Source organism: Radiomyces spectabilis (assembly GCF_025331425.1).
Source record: "Radiomyces spectabilis strain NRRL 2753 chromosome Unknown BYT42scaffold_1, whole genome shotgun sequence".
NCBI lineage: Eukaryota > Fungi > Mucoromycota > Mucoromycetes > Mucorales > Radiomycetaceae > Radiomyces > Radiomyces spectabilis.
The window spans coordinates 1,637,225-1,655,590 of record NW_026251926.1 but is presented as its reverse complement, the minus strand read 5'-3'; the positions used below and the strand labels follow the sequence as shown (position 1 = coordinate 1,655,590).

The window sequence follows — 18,366 nt, the reverse complement described above, 5'->3', positions numbered from 1 at the left end:
TTTTGTTGCACATTGGTGCCTCAACTATCGGAGCACTGCCGCTTGCTGTCGGAAGCTTTCCAGCAATTCAGGCAGGAAAGATACCTTTTGCGGCCAACTCCCCTGTTCATTACTCTTGTCAAATGGTATCTTCAAAATGCCATGGAGACCAAAGGTCACTCATGGTCGTCACAACGACAGTGCATACCACCATGACAATTAACATATTGCATTCAAACTACTGTCCAAACCGCGAAGTGGATTACATAACGCTAAGGATCGCCCATGTTCTCATAAATGAGCTACCGGAGTGGCCTAAATTTTGCTACGCAAAAGAACGTTGCTTCAAATGGAACTCTTTTGTCGTTGTTTTTCCATACCCATATTCGGGTGGTTTCCTGGTGATTCATGGGGTACTGGGTGTGCTCTGTAACAAAGCGGTGCTTCGTTTTGAAGTTGGGGCACTTTGAACAGCTGGAAAAAAAAAAAAAAAAAAACCTTGAGCGGATAGAGTGAAAAGGTGATTTTTAAAGGCTCCACTTTTTTATCTTTTTTTATTTCATTTCATATCTATCCGCCTTTCCTACCTCCCCCCCCCTTTTTTTTTCTTTTTCTTTTTGTATTATACTCCAATCCAAAGAGTTATTCAAACGTCTTTTTTACTATTTAATCTCTGTCACAAGTTAAACCGTTACGCTTTTTTCTTTACCTTCCTTCTACCACGTCCAGCCACTGTATTACTTTTTATTTCACATCGATCATCTCCTATTGAGACAACTTGTCAGTATTCATTCCATCTGTCACCTTCATGGGGAGCAATATTAGCAAATCCGGTGAACATCAGTTTGCCGCTTCCCAACCGCTGCATCCACGTAAACGGATCAGCAAATCCAATAACCCATCACGACCTTACAAATCCAAGATCTCAAAGAGTTCCGCGGTTCATCTCGACGAACCGTGCGATCCAGTCCAATTGTCTTCCTCCTCCTCCTCCTCATGCACCAACTCCGCCTCACAGACGACTTCGGCACTTTGTACAACCAAACAGTCGCCATCTGATCAACCGGGGTCAAGGTTACCGGACATCCACGAAACTTATTTATGCGATACTCGTTATCCGGAGGCCACCGTTCCGGAAAAGGAATCGACCGATCCCAGGACATCCACCGACGAACCCTCGGTTCCTAGTACCTCCATCGAAAGTCGGAATAGAAAAACATCGATGGCGTCAAGCATATCACCGACTGCCATACAGCAACGGAAACGAGCGATTTCATCGTTTTCATGCTCTACCAACGCTAGCAGTCATCAAAGTATGTCAAGCAGTGGCTGGACGTGGTCCGAAGGACTTTTTTCGCACATTGATCCTGCAACCTCCTCTACCATCACATCGATCACGGATTACTCAACAATATCTCGAAGATCGCTGTTTTTGACCGATTGGGGAGATAACCATAAATCTACAAAACAGAAAACAGAAACCTCCACGACATCGGTTCTTCCCCCACCTTACGCTAACCCATCGGTCACCGCCGAATCCTCCAGAACAGTACTCACAGATACCAAGCTTTCAGCCTCCACCATTCTTGGCGAACTCACCAGCATGCCTTCAGCTTCCTATACCGTTCTCAAAGAAATGTTCACCAAAGCCCAATCCCTTGATGATATCGCTCAATCGGAAGTCTTGAGAGCCACTGTCACTTGGCAACAAAAGACCAACGATAGAGCAGCCCAAGTGTGGATTGCCCAATGCCAACTTCGCGGCTGGGATCGTCATGGTACAGCCATGGATGGCTTCAATACCCTACGTTCCTTGTCGGAAAAGAATTACTGGGGTGCTTTTTACGCTTTAGCTGTCTGCTACCTTAACGGGGTTTCTACTCCGTCAGACACGGTCAAGCCAGATCCTCACGAAGCACTGCGATGGTTCAAAGCCGCTGCCTCCGTTGATATCGTTGACAGTGAAACACATGAGATTGTAAGCAAAGCTGAATATCGTATAGGAACCATGCTTTTTAAAGGAGACGACATTCCCGAGGATCCTGCAGCCGCCCTGCAATGGTTCATCAAGAGTGCGGCTCACGGAAATAAGTAAGAGGCCTCTACTGCGTTTTTATTTATTTATTTTTTCTATCCAAACAGTGTCTCATTAAACCGATCTTTTTTTTTCTAGGTATGCGCAATATGTAGCTGGCGTTCACTTTGAGCAAGGGCTTACCACGAATCAGGACTATGACCAAGCAAAACACTATTTCCTTTCCAGTGCACAGCAAGGTTTTCCTGACGCTCAAGCAGCTCTTGGCATTCGTCTTACCGAAGACGGTGATCATTCAGCAGGCATGCACTGGCTCAAAGAAGCTGCTAAATCGGTAAATTGATGTGGATTTGTAAAAGATGGATCAATTTTAGCTCATCGTCTTCATCTTCGTTAGAGTAACGCACGAGCGCTGTTGCGCCTGGGTCTCTTGTACGAGGAAGGCCAGATTGTGGAACAAGATTACGAATTAGCATTCGCTTATTACAGTGCGGCCGCCGATCTGAATGAAGCCCGTGCACAGTATATTTTGGGCGTTCATTATCGATTAGGCACGCTAGGTCTCACAAAGAATCTTCAAGAAGCTGCCACGAATCTCGGACGCTCAGCACGCGCTGGATTCGCTCCAGCCCAACGTATTTACGGTCTCATGCACGCTGAAGGAGCGCTCCATGCGCCCACGGCCGATACCATACATGAAGAAAACGTGGAACGCAGGCAACGAAAAGACCGTAAACTGGCTCTCTTTTGGTTCCGTCGTGCGGCATCTCAAGGCGATGTCCGTTCCCTGGGTTTGGTCGGCTCCTGTTATGAACATGGTCGCGGAGCCGCTGTCAACCATGAAGTGGCCCTGGAGTATTATCAGAAAGCAGCCAACATGGCCAGTCCGTTCAAACAAGCCGCCCTCCTCGCCCACGCTCTACTGCTCCACAAGATGGGAAGACATCGCGACGCTTTTGATGAATTTTCTCGGATCGCTTCCAGTCAGGAATTGCCCAATACGTCATTGAAGAGATCACCGATGCGTACTGCTAAACTTATGGTAGCGCGGTACCTGCTTCATGGTTGGATCCCAATGACCAAAGATCCGGCAACCGCTTTTGAAATGCTTTCTGAACTGGCCAACGGACGCAACGATGACGGTCACGCTCATTACTGGCTAGGTGCTTGTTTCGAAGAAGGCATCCCGCATGTATGCGAACGTAACATGCAAAAGGCATTTGACCATTATCTCCTGGCCGCTGAAGCCGATGACACCGATGCCCAATTTCAGGTAATACAAACACTCGCTTTCAATAAATTGCCGATTTACTTACCGTAATCGTGGTTGATGATTCTATTAGGTTGCCTTGATGCTGTCGAATGGACAAGGTGCGTCGCGCGATCGAAAAGCCGCTTTTACTTGGTATGAAAAAGCAGCCCAGAGAAACCACAAGACTGCCCTGTACAGCCTTGGCCTGTACTATGCGAAAGGGCTTGAAAATATCCCCAAAGATATCAGTAAAGCACGTTCCTGCTTTGAAAAATCGGCTCGTTTGGGTTTCCCCTCCGCCATGACGTCTCTTGCTACACTATGTCGCATGGCTTCCACACGCGACCATTTGTCACCGGAAGCGCAGCAGCAGCAACAATCGGTTGCGATCCAATGGTATCAGAAGGCGGCATCACTCAATGATCCGGTAGCGCAACGCGAACTCGGGATGATCTACGATGCCGGTTTAGGTGTCTCTCAGTCCCACGAAACCGCTTTCCATTATCTTCGAAAAGCCGCCGAACAACATGATGCTCAAGCCACCCTGCTCCTCGGCAGCTATTATCAGAACGGATTTGCCGTTGAAAAAGATTTGAACAAGGCTATAGAACTTTACCTTCTTGCTGCTGACCTTGGCGCCCCAGTGTAAGAGACAATTTCCATAGGGTCTGCAACTGTACATTAATGATGGGAATGAACTAACTTTTTTTTTTTTTACATATATCAATAGCGCTCCTTTTGCTGCCGCCCAGGTATACCATACATTGAACCAATTTGAACAAGCTTATGCACAATACACCATTGCCGCCCACGACACTCGTTTAACCGATACCCGCATCAGCAAAACTTCTCAACTTATGGTTGCCCGTTACGTTCTTTCTTACATTCCTTCACCTAAACCATCGGAAAATGATACTATGCATCTCCATAATATGACTATGAAAGACGCCTTCAAGATCCTCTATAAATTATGCCACGACAATCAGTTTGAACCTGCTTACTATTGGTTTGGTAAAAGGAGAAAGGACAAACCCGTTTAGTCATGGGCACGCCACAGAGCTAACCTTTTTTTTCTGATTATATAGCCGACTGTTATTACCAAGGTCTCGGCACAGAAACGAACTATGAAGAAGCATTCCAATGGTTTTCCAAAGCCGCCGATGAGGCCAAAGATCCCGAAGCCATGGTGAAAATTGCCTCAATGTACGCTCAGGAAGATCATCGGTTCTTTGAACCCTCGTTAGCACTCAAGTACTACCAGATGAGTGCCGAGCATGGTCACCCTGAAGGCCAGCATCAACTTGGTAACCGACACTTCTTTTTAACAGCGCAAAAGATTAGATTGATGTGTTAATGATCCATTTTTTTTCCCTAAAAGCAATGGCCTATTGGCGAGGTTTATTCGATACAGCCATCAATCTCGGCGACGCTGTGATATGGTTCACTCGTTCGGCTGCGCAGAAATATGCGGCAAGTCACTGGGCGTTGGGTCAAATGGCTCTTGAAAATGGCGATCGCGATGTCGCTATTGCTTGGTGGCATAAGGCGATCCACCTTGGACATGCTTCTTCCATGCGCGCTCTCGCCAGTTTATTACTGAATGATACCATGGACCATCACAATGATGCCAAGTTGGAAAGAGCCATGGAACTGTTGGCCGAAGCTGTTCGCTCCGGTGACGCGGAATCCCTGGTTTTGCTGGGCCAACTGCATCAAAAAGGTGCCATGGCTTCTGTCAATCGACCCTTGCACAGTGACAGTGAAGAAGAAGCCGAGCACATGCGACACAAACAGTTGCAGGAACAAGGGTTAGCAATACGATGCTTTGAACAGGCCGCTACCATGGGCCATGTTGAATCTATGTTTCTGGCAGCGGAGAGTTGGCACACCCAACAACAGTATGCTGCTGCCCTGGAATACTACAACAAGGCGGCTTCACATGGTCACATGTTATCCAGAGTCATGCGTGCTCGCTACCGATTAGCAGGTCTGGGTGATATGAAAGCGGATCCCGAGGCCGGTTATCAGGTAAAAAAGCTTTGAGCACACCATTTTTTTCGCTATTGGTTTGATATTGATTTCGTGCTGCCAATAGGAATTGCTGAAATGCGCCGAAGACCACCAATGCTTTGAAGCTTACAACTCTCTTGGACAATGCAACGAGCTTGGCTTGGGTACTCCGAAAGACCATAAGAAGGCGCTCGAGTGGTACCTGCGATCGGTGGAAAAGACTCAGGATGCTGAAGCCATGTTCCGCATTGGTCGTCTGCACGCTCAAGGCCTGGTCATCGCCCTTGATCGTCACAAAGACTTGGAAGCGCTTCAATGGTACCAATTCGCTAGCGATACGCAAAATCATTCCCGTGCCCATTATTTTGCCGGTCTGTACAAGCTTCGCGGTATCCAGCAGGACGATCGCCAGTTATTATCTCCCAACATTGAAGAAGCCATGCACCACTTCCAGAAAGCCGCAGCCCAAGGTGACCGTGATGCCATGTTTGAACTCGGCCAACACCTGGTGAATGATGATGGAAAGTACAGCCATGATCAACAAATGCAAGGCTTGGATTGGCTCGAACAATCAGCTCAATTGGGATGCCAGGATGCTCAACGCGAGTTGGGTAAACTGTATCATTCAGGCAAAGACAACGACACCGTGGAACAGAATTTTGAGCGAGCTTACGAATACTTTACGCTGGCGGCTCAGCAAGGCGATAAAACGGCGGCGTTGTTCCTTGGCATCTATTATGAGCATGGAATTCATGTACCGGCCAGCCTCGACTTAGCACGCGAATGGTACGACATTGCTGTCAAACTGGGTCAACGTCACGAAGCCAAAGGTGGATGGTGGTTAGCCGAGCTTGCTCTGGCTCAACTGCTGCATCAAACCGATCAACGAAACGAAGCTTTTCCCCTGTTTAAGGCGGCTCATGACCACGCCCCTACTCATCAGCGATCCTCTGCCGCCACCATGTTGGCTCGATATCGATTACACGGATGGGGGAATATTCCTGCCGAACCCGAGAAAGCGGCTGCTGAACTTGTCGAGTTGGCCCAATCGGGCGATGTCAAATTATACCTGGAAGTCGCCCAATGTTATGAATTTGGTATTGGCTTGACACGCAACATGCACGAAGCTTTCGAGTGGTACCAACGTTTAGTGTCGCATCATCATGACCAAGATACAATGGATGACGAAGATAGAGAAGACCAAGCTGAAGCTTTATATAAACTCGCTGAATTCCACCGTCACGGATGGGCTACTCCCGTAGACCTTGAAAAAGCCAACCGTTTATACCACCTCGCATCCGAGAAAGGTAAGCTTGAACACAATGTCAAAAGTATGGTAACACCGGTGTACTCAACGTATCATGTAGGCTCAAAAGATGCTGTATACTACCTCACACGCCGAACATTGTGATGATGATCGTGCCCCCCTACTACTACATTTTCTAATATTCCCATCCTTATACATTTGTTTGCTTTCATTTCTTTCGTTTTATATATGTATTGATATATGTATTTTTATTCTGTTCCTTTGTCATCATGTATAGTAATATCTTTCTGAATATACCTATTTTATAGCTGAATGATAACCGGATACCAAATCACTGGACGTACCTGAAGTTAAAAACGTGGCAAAAATATCGTCCGACCTTTTTGTCGCGATCGAAGATACACATTGCTCTGTCGACTCTTTCCAAAACATGTGAAAGCAGTCAAAGATTTGGTAGATAAAAACCGCTTCTCGTTTCGCTGCAAATGCTAGATAAACATCTACATGTGTTTTATTTATATTTATTCGGACTGACGAGTCAGACCGTAAAAAAAAGCGGCTTTTTGGGCAATCTGCTATCAGTGTGTGTATGGGTATTTTGGAGAGTGGCGAAAAATACGTTAATTGTGGCGTCATCGTAACTCTGCCGCCCATGTTCGCTGCAGTTGAATTACCCAAATCACTCCCACGCCATGCAACCCTTCAGAACCGCACGAAATGCTATCCTTTTGAGACTTGTAAGAGTCTTCTCAAATCAATCTCAGGTTACTTGTGAAACAACTTGTAGACGGAGGTTTTTTGGAAAAGCGTATTGGTAATTGCTTGCGCAATGTCCACATGGATACAAATAATCTGCGCTCGGAAAAATATGCTAACCCTGAATGTTTATCAACAAGCGCATTTTTAATCGTTCGTTCGGGCACGAAAATGTTTTTCTCTGGATGGATCTTGTGACACAAAGCTTAGGTGGATGATGCGTCGCGCAAGTTTTTCCGAGATGGAGGGTGTTCATGGCAAAAAAAATTCTCGATTTTGCAAGACTGTGATTTCCTTTTCAATGAATGCTATGGATCTGCAGGTACGCATGTACACCATGCACGAGTGTCAAAGTGCATCATGTGGTCATTTCAAAATTGAGATCAGCTATGCTTCTTTGCTGCGTATAATGACAAAAATAGCTTTATGCCATGTCAAAAACCACTTTCACAGCTACAATTCACTCGGCTTGAATGGATGGCTGAAATAATAAAAATAAATGATCCGAATAGTATTCGTACCCTACAGCAACAATCACCATGTCACGAGAGGGAATAGACACTCAATCCCTTGCAATTGCTTTGAAAACATGCTGCGCTTTGTTTCATGTTGCATCCTTTAGCATGGTCAACGTCCAAGCGCGCGGTTTGTCGCGTGCTTACAAAGCGCAAAAAGGAACGGCCCGACGGTGTCCCGGGTTTTGCTTTTTTTTTGTTGTTTTTTTTTTTCTAGATTTTTTATTTATAATTTTATTTCCCCTTCTGCCGTTTGATATATTTTTCCGTACCATGCAACCGTAAAAAATATGTACAGCAAGAGATAGGATTCCCAAGCCGCATTTGGACTGCGTAAGGGGAGACCCAAAAAAATTTTCAGGCTCCACCCACATCAGTCAGCAAGAGATCTCTTATATTGACCATGCCTTTTTCTGTCAACATGCAATGACTGGTGATAATTATCGTTTTGTAAAATAAGAATAATAAAAAGCTTATTAGATGCTGGTGACATTATGCTTCTATTATTTAATAATGGATATTACGAAATCCGCAGCAGCTTAGTAACATTAGCAGTTACAGAGGATGGCATGATTTATTTGTCGTTCCACTACCCAGCCTTTTGCGCAATATGAATGTAATCATTCATGCATAAGTACGGTTTCTACTGATATCACAGCGCGTATGATGCTGGCCAGAACCATCAAAATCGGGAAATTGGCATCGAGAACATGATCGAGAATAAGGATTACAGCACCTGTGGCACTATAATTACGCCCTTACGCCAGTCGCCCATGGAAGCCCGTGTATTTTGCCACCTAGAGTGGAATTAACTATTTTTGGTGTTGTCTTCTCCAAATATAGGTATTTACCGTGCTCCGATCGTCTGTCATCATCATGATGCTATTTTGCGCGTTCAACATCGCGACAATGAAAAGAAAGTCAAAATGTTACACAAACTAAAAACGTTCGCGGGTGTTCTTGAAATTCGACGATCATCTGAAACCAACAAGGGGTCAAGGCATCTCCACGACAATGGCAATTTCAAAAATAACCTATGATTGGCAACAGCAGGTACAAGGTCTCACACGTCTTTGTTTATGTCGATGGGGTTTTTTTACTAATATGCAGTCCAATGATAAAAATGATCTCATACAAACAAGGAGATAAGCCATCTATTCCGAAATGATCAAAACTAAGCGTCGGAGCCGTGGCACCTTTAGCTGTGTGCAACGTTAAGTGCATTCTCAGTCACTTGAGGCTTGTGGTAGTTATGATATCAATTAAAATTAAAAAAAAAAAGAAAGTAACAACAAGCCATTTAGCCAAGCCTAAGAGTAGCTCGATTGATAGCTCAGCTTCGAATGCATTATTCAGCTCTTATTTAGAAACGAACTGTGAAATGGAAAAAAAAGCTAAAAAAAATTAGGCAAAAGTTACTAACCGGCGTCACCCATCCTTGCATGTTGCAAAAAAAAAAAAAAAAAAAAAAAAAAAAAAAAACTATTGTTTTGAAAAAAATTAAAGCTGATGGTCGATTTTTTTTTATAGCATTGGAAGACCGATCGGCTCCAGACTATATAAAGGATGTAAAAAGTGAGCTATCGATCAGAGGAAAAAGAACTTCTTTCTTCTACCCCAATTCTTGAGAACCTTTTTTCTATCACCATGGGCACAATGTCTATTCGTAAAGTACTCAAATTGAAATCAACAAAAAAGCCCGAACAGCAGCGACAGCAACAACAACAACAGCAATATAAAACACATTCTTCATCTGGCTCGTTAGCCTCCATTTCTACTGTCTCTACTTCTTCTGTGCCCCAGACTCCCACGTCGAATGGACCTTTGCCGGAAAAACGAGGCGTCTTTCGAACGTTGGAACCCGTTTGGTATTACAATCTGTCCCAAAATCCCGATAGTTCGTCAGCCCATTGGACTCCTTTCGATGATGCCAGTCAATATACATTAGAAAGTTCTTACGGTCGCGTCTTGCACAAGCAACTTCGCGAATCTTCATTGGGTCCTTGCACTGTACACTTTGAAACACGTCCAGCTACCTCGGCGACTCATGCATTATCTTACAAAGACCGGACGACGAGCTCCAATGAACGACCTTCCCATCATCGATTTTCGACCATGTCGGCCGCGCCTAGGCCTCCACCGAAAGATCACAACCATGTCATTTTGGAAATGAATAAAAATGTACAACGAGCGGTGACTCCTGTGTGGTGGTATGAGCAAGACTGGGAAGATGGATCCAAAGGCATGAGCCGGTTTGACAACAGAAATCAAGTGCGATTGGAAGCATTATCGGACGACCGGTCAAAATTGGTGCTGACAGACGAAGCATTCTTACAGCCTTTTACTGTTATACTTGATACCCAGAAATCGAAGGATCAAAAAGAAGAACTTCTCGGTTTCATTTATCTGGATCCGGTTACACCTATGATGAATCCTTATCCTGTGACGAATCTGCCTTTATCCATGGATTTCGGTCGCAAATACGAACCGTACCCTGAACCTTACGTCAATGCAGCCGACGATGAATTGTGGTCTCCTTTGTCGCGTCGCAGTTCTATCTAAAATTGACTTTCACTGAAACCTAGACCACAAGTTACCCCTGGACACTGAAAATGCTACTTACTATCCTTTTTGCTTTTTTTTTTCTCATGACCGTATGCCATAATTTATTCATCTCATAACTCCATTTCGTCCGTATGATTGAAATATTTTTCCTTTATCTCTTGTAAATAACATCCAATAATTTTTTCATCCTGTGTAATGTGGCATGGTTCCATACGTGTGTTGGTGTCGGAGTGCTTAGTCAATGATCTAGACCCAGTGTCTTGGCAGTTCGGCCCGTCCTTCTCGGAGCTTTTTGATTTTTTCGTGGTTGAAATTTTCTGCAGGAAGATGTGTTCGAATCTGCCGATTCTCGGATTCTGAATTCGCGGTTTCTGACTTCTGAATCCCGCCTCCCCCGCCCCATGGTTCATAGCGCATCTTTTTTTGGGGGGGCTGCCGCTATTTTTTTTTTTTTTTTTTTTATCAGCGCAGTGTAGGACTAAAGCTCATCCTGGCTCAGAAAGTCCACAGATGTCTTAGCGTAGGCCTTATCGATAGGGTGTACAGATGACCCACCCGAACGGTGACACATTGTTATGTTGAAGGGAGTAAAAACACACGAGGACTTTCTGAAGGACATCATCGATTCGCGATCATGCTAAACAAAACAACACATGAACATGCGGTTCCTGGAGAAATGGAATAGATACACAGCTTTTCGATAGAGAATAAAGAAAAAGGCCCTGACCTTGTCACGACAGATCCAGAAATACGCATGATATACGTGATGATGAAGACCTTGGATTGGAACATTATCGAACTTTTGAAATTTGCCACTTTCGGATTTCCGATCTTTTTCCGATCTTTTCGGGATTCGCGATTTTCTGTTGTTGCAAATACCGCCTTGGGAGCGTGTCATTCCACATGAAATGATTCTATTTGGGACGTTGATTTGGTTTTCAGCTTTCCCACAATTTATACATGCAGACAAACCTTGATGGCCACTGTCGGCCGTTTTCATGCCGAAACAAACACGATTTCACATTGATTTGATGAATTTAAAAGGCGCCGTTTCAGGACGTAAAAAAAAAAAAAAAAAAAAAAAAAAAAAAAAAAAAACCCATCAACACTGTAATGCACTAGATAATTTGTGAAGTCCGTGACTCTTTGACATAATAATTTAGCAAAAGAATAGGTGGTTATGTATTAGAGGAGTTAAAGATATCAATTTTACAATGGTTCATTTTATACAGGTCATAACATGCTATGTTACGGTTCGTTTTCTTTCTTAAGCTGTTCCAATATACGCTCATAAGCAGTTTCAACTCGACGCATTCTGTCCTTCAAGTTGGGATGATCCAAACGCCCAATCCAATCCTTCCATGTATCGCTGGTCATTTTTCGCATGAGCTTCTCGGTTGTATCACGACTTTTCCCTGTAGCTGCAATTTCATGGATAGTGAGCCTCGGTGACTGCTGAAGCTCGGTGGGTGATTTTTGAAATACATCTCGCACATATGCAGCCAGGTGTTCAATCGCTTTGACTGCGATCTTGGTAGGCAAAAGGATTTGGAATACGTGAGGTTGATCAACGTAGAGTTCGAGGTCAATCTTTGTCGGAATATCGGATGAAGAAGGCGCACCGGGGTACATATTTGTAGCTTTCAGAGCAGCACAAATGGATTCATCACGAAGCCGTTCGGCTTTTCCTACTTGCTGTCAATGGCATTTTGTCAGATAAACCTGTTTTGATGTTCGTTGAGTGCGTGATAACTTACGATTAGCATAGGCGGAAGACCGTGGAGATTCTTCTTGTCGAAGATTGGACTCACAAGTGGCAGCTTCAAGGCATCATTACCCGCATAAAATTGTACCCGCTCAAGCCCATCGCTTCGGTCTTTGGTGGGATCGTGTTCGGTCTCTTTGTTGCAAGCCTGTTCTGGCTTCGATTTATCCTTGGCATGCTCGTCCTTTAGAGGTGGCAGCAAAGAGTAATTCAGCGCAGGCGAGTCAATGTGTTTGAATCCCACCGGTGGCAGGTAGTCGGTCGCTATGTTACTTGTGATGGACGGCAGCGAATGGGTCAAGTCCACCCTATGTTTCCCAGATACAAGTCAATAAAAATGCGATACGCACACAAAAATTTTCCTATTACGCCACTTACCAAGGTGATAAAGGCATGGCAGCGCGTGGAGGGATTAACCCGCTGTCACGGATAGCAAGTAACAGGGAAACAGTAAGCCCGCCACCGGCCGATTCCCCTGTAATGATAATGTTCTTGGGATCAACCGGTGCATGTTTTGCACTCGCAGGCGGATCCACCAGATAAAGGTAAGCTGCCAAAGCATCTTCCAAGGCAGCTGGAAACGGATGTTGCGGCGCAAGGCGATAGTTGACAGAGAAGCAGCGAGCGTTCGACAACTAAGGATAATACCATTGAGACCTTTTGGTACACCGATCATGGATATCTGTATAAATATCGAAGATTGATGTATAGAACACTTACTTTTATCAATCTAGAGAGCCACTGACGAGCAAGGCTGTAACAACCGATATAATAGGCGCCGCCATGCAGGTAGAGAATGGTGGGCTGTCTGGAAGCGTCAAAGGAAGTGTCTGTGTCAAAGAATGACTGTGAAAATGTAAGCCATTCTCCTTGAAGCTCAGATACTCGAGTGCGGTCTGTAGACCAATCCCATCCGATACGTCTGTTATCGTCTTCTGTAAGAAGATTCTTTAATATATCTCCTGCGCGCTCTCTGTAGTCGTTGGGTAGGGTAGTTTCGGAACGGCTGATACTGAATGGAAGTGGCGTGACGTAGTTTCTCGTCAATCGCTGAAGATTCTCAACGGTGCCTTTAGACGATCGCTTCATAATATCACGCATCAAAGCAATCAAGACGTGGAATGTCAGTGACCAGGATGCAGCAGGTGGACCCTTTGTGTAATGCCGATAGATCGTCGATGCCAGTAAAGGCATCGGAGGAATGAGGTACGCAATCTTCTTTGGTGGTGAAGACGGTTGCTTAGCATGGGAGAGCTGATTGCGGAAAGCGATCTTTCCGTATTCGGTCGATTGCTTTAAAAATCGTTTGAATGCGGAAGCCATACAAACAAACAAGGAAAGCGATCAATGGCTCGTGCTGCTTTATAAATTTCTCAAACGCAATGACGAACGATTGAAACACCGTGTCATGTTTAGTTTGCATTCTAATGTGAAATAACTGACACTGTATCTTATCACACAAAAACCCCCAAAGAAATGCTGCAATACAATTCAATATGGGACAGACAATCCATTCACTGAACGTGACACAACCCAAGTCAAAGGGGAAAAAATAGTGCCTCCCCCATATTGGCCTGTTTGCTGCCATGGAAACAGGTTGGGAACACCAAAAAAGAGCATTTTCATTGGCTGCTCACTGCAGCGTGCCGAATTTCAACGGGAGATCCCAGCGTTCGGTTTCATTTTTTTTCTGCCTATTATTTTTTTTTTTGTTGTCAACAGTTTTACCAATTTTTCATTACCGATGGCAGATGACAAAACAGTAGCTGGCATTGTGACGGTTGGAGAAGAACGGTGGATTCCTGGTTCACGACGTGCGGATGGAAGCTATCGAAAGGAGCAGAAAGTGAGACCGGGATTCACCCCGGCTGAAGATGTCATTCGCTATAGCAATTCGCGCATTGCTAGACCGGCCGAGACAAAGAGTCAGTATCCGCCTGGTTACAACCCCAAAAAGAAAGCCACACCAGCTTCGACGCCCAAGACACCCAAGACACCCAAAAAGGAGCCTGAACCAAAATCCACCAACGTAGCTGTGGATGGAGGTTCCACAAAGTCACCGGAAGAGAAGAAAATCAAAGCTCTGCAAAAGAAATTGAGAGAAATTACCGAGTTGGAACAAAAGCGAATCAAGGGCGAGGAATTGAATGCAGCTCAGTTGGAGAAGATGAAAAAGGGGAAATCTGTCAGAGAAGAACTGGCGAAATTGACACAAAACGGGGACGCATGATAGACAAAAGACGCTGGATATTTTATTAGATACAATTTTGCATGGTTTTTTTTTTTTTTGGTTTTCTTGATCATTAAAACAACAGTTTTCCAACAGAGAGAAAGGGTGGTCGTCTGGACAAAGGACCGCTGATTTCGAGATTCCCTCTCGCTATGGCAACGGAAAGGGAGGTGCGCAAAAAAAAGAAAAAAGAAGTCCGCCAGATCAGTTTTTCTGAAAGCATTTTTGATTGGCAGGACGAATGGAAACCTTCCATTTTTTTTCAAAGTTTTCGGTCCCAGCTCGTCATGACGACAAAGTGGGGCAGGCCTCAAGAGGGTCAAGAGGGGAAATTGAACAACAGAAAACCAAGTCTTTTTCTTTGTGCTTCTTTATATTTATTCAAGTTTTAAGAATTTATCATCATGTCTCTCAACGTTTCCGACCCTGCCCTTGAGGAAGCCTACAATGATGTCCGAGATGACAAGACGGAAACCAACTGGCTGTTCTTTGACTTTGCAGATGGCAAGCCTGACCGATTAAGGGTGGCTGGTACTGGTTCTGGTGGATTGACCGAATTCTACGAACAACTCACACCCAAAGTCGCCGGATGGGGTTATGTACGCATGAACATGAGCAACGATGAGTAAGTCATCATTACCGAGATATGCCGTATAACAGCACTTTCCTCAACACGATTTATATATTATCTCTACCAATCAGGTACTCTCAACGAATCAAGTTTGTCCTTATTCCCTGGTGCGGTGAGTCCGTCGGCGTTATGCGCAAGGCCAAATTAGGCATCCAAATCGCCGATGTGAAGACAGTGTTGCGCAGTTATCACATTGAAGTCCCAGCTTCTCGTGTTCAGGAACTCGATGAGAACGAACTATTGACAAGACTTCGACGTGCTGGCGGAGCCAACTATGATAGACAGACAAGCTCCTACTAAAATTAGATGGACCAGAGGAATTATCAGGCTACTTTCTCATTTATTAGATCCTTCTCACCCTTTGTCTCCCGGATGCATCTTATAGAAAGGAAAGGAAGAGTAGAAGAGTAAAAACGTTATTAAAAAAAAAAAGAAAGTCGATTTTCTATTTTTCTAAAAATGGCCAACATGGTAATGCATTTTGAGTTTGGTTTTGTTTTTATTACAGTCGACGATTGACCGATCGTTGGAAAGGCGCATTCGGGTCCTTTTGTTCTGCTGGTGTATCGGGAATGTTCGCATTGGAAGAAGTAACCGAACCGAAACCTGACGTGTACTGCTTCAGCCGATGGTTGGTGTAAGCTTTACTGACCATGTACCCTCCTAAAGCACCTAGCGCATACGTTTTTAGTGATATGAGCCTTTGGACTTCATCTCATCGCTCCTACTTACAAACAGCCAAGGAAGTCCTGAATACAACAATGTTAGAGTGGTGACAATGGCTCGAGTTTTTGTGCTTACCATCCGATTAAAACTGATCTTGGTGAGTTTTTCATGATGGGTTAATGAGAAACCTGGGTGGGTGATTATTTTTCGCTCAGCGTGGTTTGATAAATAGTCACAAGGGTTCCAACGCATAGTGTGCTCATCCACTTTTTTTTTCAACTATACAAGCACCATGACAAGTCGTGATGAATTCATTTTATATCTAGAACCCGATGTGCATACCACCGCTCGACAGTGGATTGACACCTTTATCACGTCCTCATCCTCAAGATTCTATCCAACCACAGCCACAAAATATACCTGCCATACCAGTATGACCGGTTTTTTCGAGTTGCCTAACGATATGACTGTAACTCAGTTTATCGCTCTCATTGACCCGCTGATACAAAAGCAAGAGTTCCATTCTATTCCTGTCATTGACACAAATCCATTATTAGTCACAAAATTAGATACCGAGCAGCGAGAAAAACCTGTACATTTATTATTACCCGTTTCCGTGACCAACAGCTACCATGAGATTGTGGAGAATCTACGGCGTGTTTGCAGCGACAGACAAATCATGATCCGCCCAAAGAAAATCAACCACATCAGTCTAGCCTACTGGGACGAGCCAGAAGCCACTGCTGAGCAACATGAAGCGTGGCAATCCATGGTGAACAGTGGCATATTCGAGAAAATGGAGGAAACGGCTCGCACAGAATTTCAATCTCTCAGTAACCCACGCGATTGGCACATTGTTCTTTACCGACGCACAAAGAAAGGACGCCAGGTTGGAGAACCACATATTTTTGCTGAACAAGCGCGATGGAAAGTCATTCCTCGCCCCATGTAATAACGTATCACAATCACTTTAGTCATAGCGATCTTGCGGAATTTTTTTTTATCAAAGGCATGACTATCATACAATTGTATATTGATTACATTGTCTATATTCATAGAATAGAAATATCAAAACACATCATATTACGTTTGCTCGTGCGATACATACTCATATTTGAATCGCTTCCCAGTTGACTAGACTGAACAAGTTTCAAGTATTGGATTAAAAAATAATGTGCTCCTTTGGGGAAATCGGTCATCATCAAGAGCAATACGAGCTACGGCAATCGATGGTCCACAATGACATTTTGCGGATAGAGGAAACGGCTCGGAGCACTTGTTCAACCCCATCGATTGCACAATGTCAGCCTTTCAGGACGCACAGAAAGCACCATGACGCGCTTCACCGTTACTGAAGGATATACAGCGCACAAATTATACCTCCTCCCGAAAGTAATCTGTCAGAAAAACTTTGGCCATACAGCTTTTTCGTGTCATTTTGTCGGCAGCATGAATCCGCTGCAACTGTTCCCGGAGGTCCGTCGTTAATATAGCTAAAAAAAAAAAAAAAAAAAAAAAAAAAAAAAAAAGAACCACATGAGGATTTTAAGTCGCAACTTTTTATCTCATAATGAGGTTGGTACCTGATTGACACGCTGGATTTATAGTAAATATCAAAGTAAGCATTGCATTAAGCATGGTATTTTCGGTATGTGTGGAAGGATCCGCATCAATACATGCTTGTATGGCTCGAATATAGTACGATTCAGACGTGATGTGAGCACGATGTCGAGGATCTATGGTACATAGGTATATATCAGTGGTTTGAATTCAATTATTTATCTCCAAGTTCTCCTACCGAGACAGATATTCGCCAAGCCTCCCATGCCATATTCTCGTAACAAAGGATCAGCATCCGTAATCGCGGCTAGACAAATGTTCATGTCGGTTATTTAGATTCTTGTTTTTTTGCACGAACATGAACTTACTTAAAAATAGATTAACCACATTAAGGTCCCAAAGCCACTCATAGTTGACAGGGTCATATGCAAAATTGGCTAAATTGGCCAGTATTTGCTTTTTAGCCTCTACATGGTGGTTGTTCATTAACCTTGCTAACACAGAATCTGAAAGAAATACAAATAAACAACTTACCCAGATTATCCGTTGTCTTGTACTCTTGCACTAACTTCTGCAGATATTCTTTTCTGTCGGTTCCTGAGCGTCCATTCCGCCGTTCAATGTAGGCTTTGCTTTGAAACATGCTGTCCTGCAAAAAAACCACAGCACCAAGGTACCTCTCTAACTCGCCTTTAGTTTTTGGCTGGTTTTTTCAAAGTCCGTCTTGCGCTTTGGAAGTCGATCTTCTGTTTCAAGAAGCACTGTAACGATAACATACCCATTCTAATTGCAAAACACCAAGCTATTACCCAGGGTAGAGTAGGTAATGTTTGCATTGGACCAAAGGTGAGCTCAAGCTTTACTGAAAAAATATCAATTCGTACACTGGTAACTTTCGTACAAGGACCACCAAGTGTTGCAGCGCGTGCTTTGCACGTTGTCCTACAATGAATGGTGCTCACATTCCGTCTTTATCATTTTTGCTGGTTCTTCTTGGAAAGGAAGGCCTATTAGCTTCGGGAAAGTTAATTACATTCAATCTTGATATTCTGCTATACTGACTTTCTGTTTCCCCATTTTCTTCTGTTTTTGACTACATAATTTGATTTATTGCTCTTCCCATTTTTTTGATCTA

The 18,366-nt window shown here is 44.1% G+C and overlaps 8 protein-coding genes across 8 annotated transcripts; 5 read left to right on the top strand and 3 right to left on the bottom strand.

Annotated features, from left to right (window-relative positions):
- Positions 1–1,294: 1,294 nt before the first annotated feature.
- BYT42DRAFT_542057 (uncharacterized protein) lies at positions 1,295–6,687 on the top strand (the record flags this gene model as incomplete). Its single annotated transcript, XM_051565596.1, has 9 exons — positions 1,295–2,070; positions 2,153–2,348; positions 2,412–3,287; positions 3,358–3,911; positions 3,997–4,277; positions 4,352–4,570; positions 4,645–5,294; positions 5,362–6,583; positions 6,644–6,687. 9 exons carry the CDS (start codon positions 1,295–1,297, stop codon positions 6,685–6,687), a joined length of 4,818 nt encoding a protein of 1,605 aa, XP_051428394.1.
- Positions 6,688–9,357: 2,670 nt separating this feature from the next.
- BYT42DRAFT_552488 (uncharacterized protein) lies at positions 9,358–10,573 on the top strand. Its single transcript, XM_051566381.1, has one exon. The coding sequence runs from the start codon at positions 9,462–9,464 to the stop codon at positions 10,374–10,376; it is 915 nt and encodes a 304-aa protein (XP_051428393.1). The 5' UTR covers positions 9,358–9,461; the 3' UTR covers positions 10,377–10,573.
- A 909-nt stretch (positions 10,574–11,482) lies between these two features.
- On the bottom strand, positions 11,483–13,749 carry BYT42DRAFT_552485 (Alpha/Beta hydrolase protein). Its single transcript, XM_051566380.1, has 4 exons — positions 12,865–13,749; positions 12,523–12,779; positions 12,137–12,452; positions 11,483–12,074 (listed from the first exon to the last, which is right to left on the bottom strand). Exons 1-4 carry the CDS (start codon positions 13,465–13,467, stop codon positions 11,628–11,630), a joined length of 1,623 nt encoding a protein of 540 aa, XP_051428392.1. The 5' UTR covers positions 13,468–13,749; the 3' UTR covers positions 11,483–11,627.
- Positions 13,750–14,479, top strand: BYT42DRAFT_552483 (uncharacterized protein). The gene has a single exon (XM_051566379.1). It carries the CDS (start codon positions 13,889–13,891, stop codon positions 14,372–14,374), a length of 486 nt encoding a protein of 161 aa, XP_051428391.1. The 5' UTR covers positions 13,750–13,888; the 3' UTR covers positions 14,375–14,479.
- A 299-nt stretch (positions 14,480–14,778) lies between these two features.
- On the top strand, positions 14,779–15,305 carry BYT42DRAFT_542053 (uncharacterized protein; the record flags this gene model as incomplete). The annotated part of the gene is made up of 2 exons (XM_051565595.1): positions 14,779–14,999; positions 15,077–15,305. 2 exons carry the CDS (start codon positions 14,779–14,781, stop codon positions 15,303–15,305), a joined length of 450 nt encoding a protein of 149 aa, XP_051428390.1.
- A 202-nt stretch (positions 15,306–15,507) lies between these two features.
- On the bottom strand, positions 15,508–15,841 carry BYT42DRAFT_609621 (uncharacterized protein; the record flags this gene model as incomplete). Its single annotated transcript, XM_051571287.1, has 3 exons — positions 15,508–15,677; positions 15,738–15,754; positions 15,807–15,841. The coding sequence occupies 3 exons, from the start codon at positions 15,839–15,841 to the stop codon at positions 15,508–15,510; spliced, it is 222 nt and encodes a 73-aa protein (XP_051428389.1).
- A 122-nt stretch (positions 15,842–15,963) lies between these two features.
- Positions 15,964–16,623, top strand: BYT42DRAFT_542052 (uncharacterized protein; the record flags this gene model as incomplete). The annotated part of the gene is made up of 1 exon (XM_051565594.1): positions 15,964–16,623. One exon carries the CDS (start codon positions 15,964–15,966, stop codon positions 16,621–16,623), a length of 660 nt encoding a protein of 219 aa, XP_051428388.1.
- Positions 16,624–17,045: 422 nt separating this feature from the next.
- Positions 17,046–17,874, bottom strand: BYT42DRAFT_609619 (uncharacterized protein; the record flags this gene model as incomplete). The annotated part of the gene is made up of 5 exons (XM_051571286.1): positions 17,046–17,164; positions 17,255–17,407; positions 17,470–17,538; positions 17,600–17,698; positions 17,766–17,874. The coding sequence occupies 5 exons, from the start codon at positions 17,872–17,874 to the stop codon at positions 17,046–17,048; spliced, it is 549 nt and encodes a 182-aa protein (XP_051428387.1).
- Between the last annotated feature and the right edge of the window lie 492 nt (positions 17,875–18,366).

Excerpts from the sequence above, each read along its gene's own strand:
- BYT42DRAFT_552488 (XM_051566381.1), top strand. The coding sequence starts at position 9,462 with ATGGGCACAATGTCTATTCGTAAAGTACTCAAATTGAAATCAACAAAA.
- BYT42DRAFT_552485 (XM_051566380.1), bottom strand. The coding sequence starts at position 13,467 with ATGGCTTCCGCATTCAAACGATTTTTAAAGCAATCGACCGAATACGGA. Across the intron at positions 12,780-12,864 it reads GGCTCTCTAGATTGATAAAA|TTGTCGAACGCTCGCTGCTT; the intron begins GTAAGTGTTCTA and ends TATTATCCTTAG. Across the intron at positions 12,453-12,522 it reads GCCATGCCTTTATCACCTTG|GGTGGACTTGACCCATTCGC; the intron begins GTAAGTGGCGTA and ends TGGGAAACATAG.
- BYT42DRAFT_552483 (XM_051566379.1), top strand. The coding sequence starts at position 13,889 with ATGGCAGATGACAAAACAGTAGCTGGCATTGTGACGGTTGGAGAAGAA.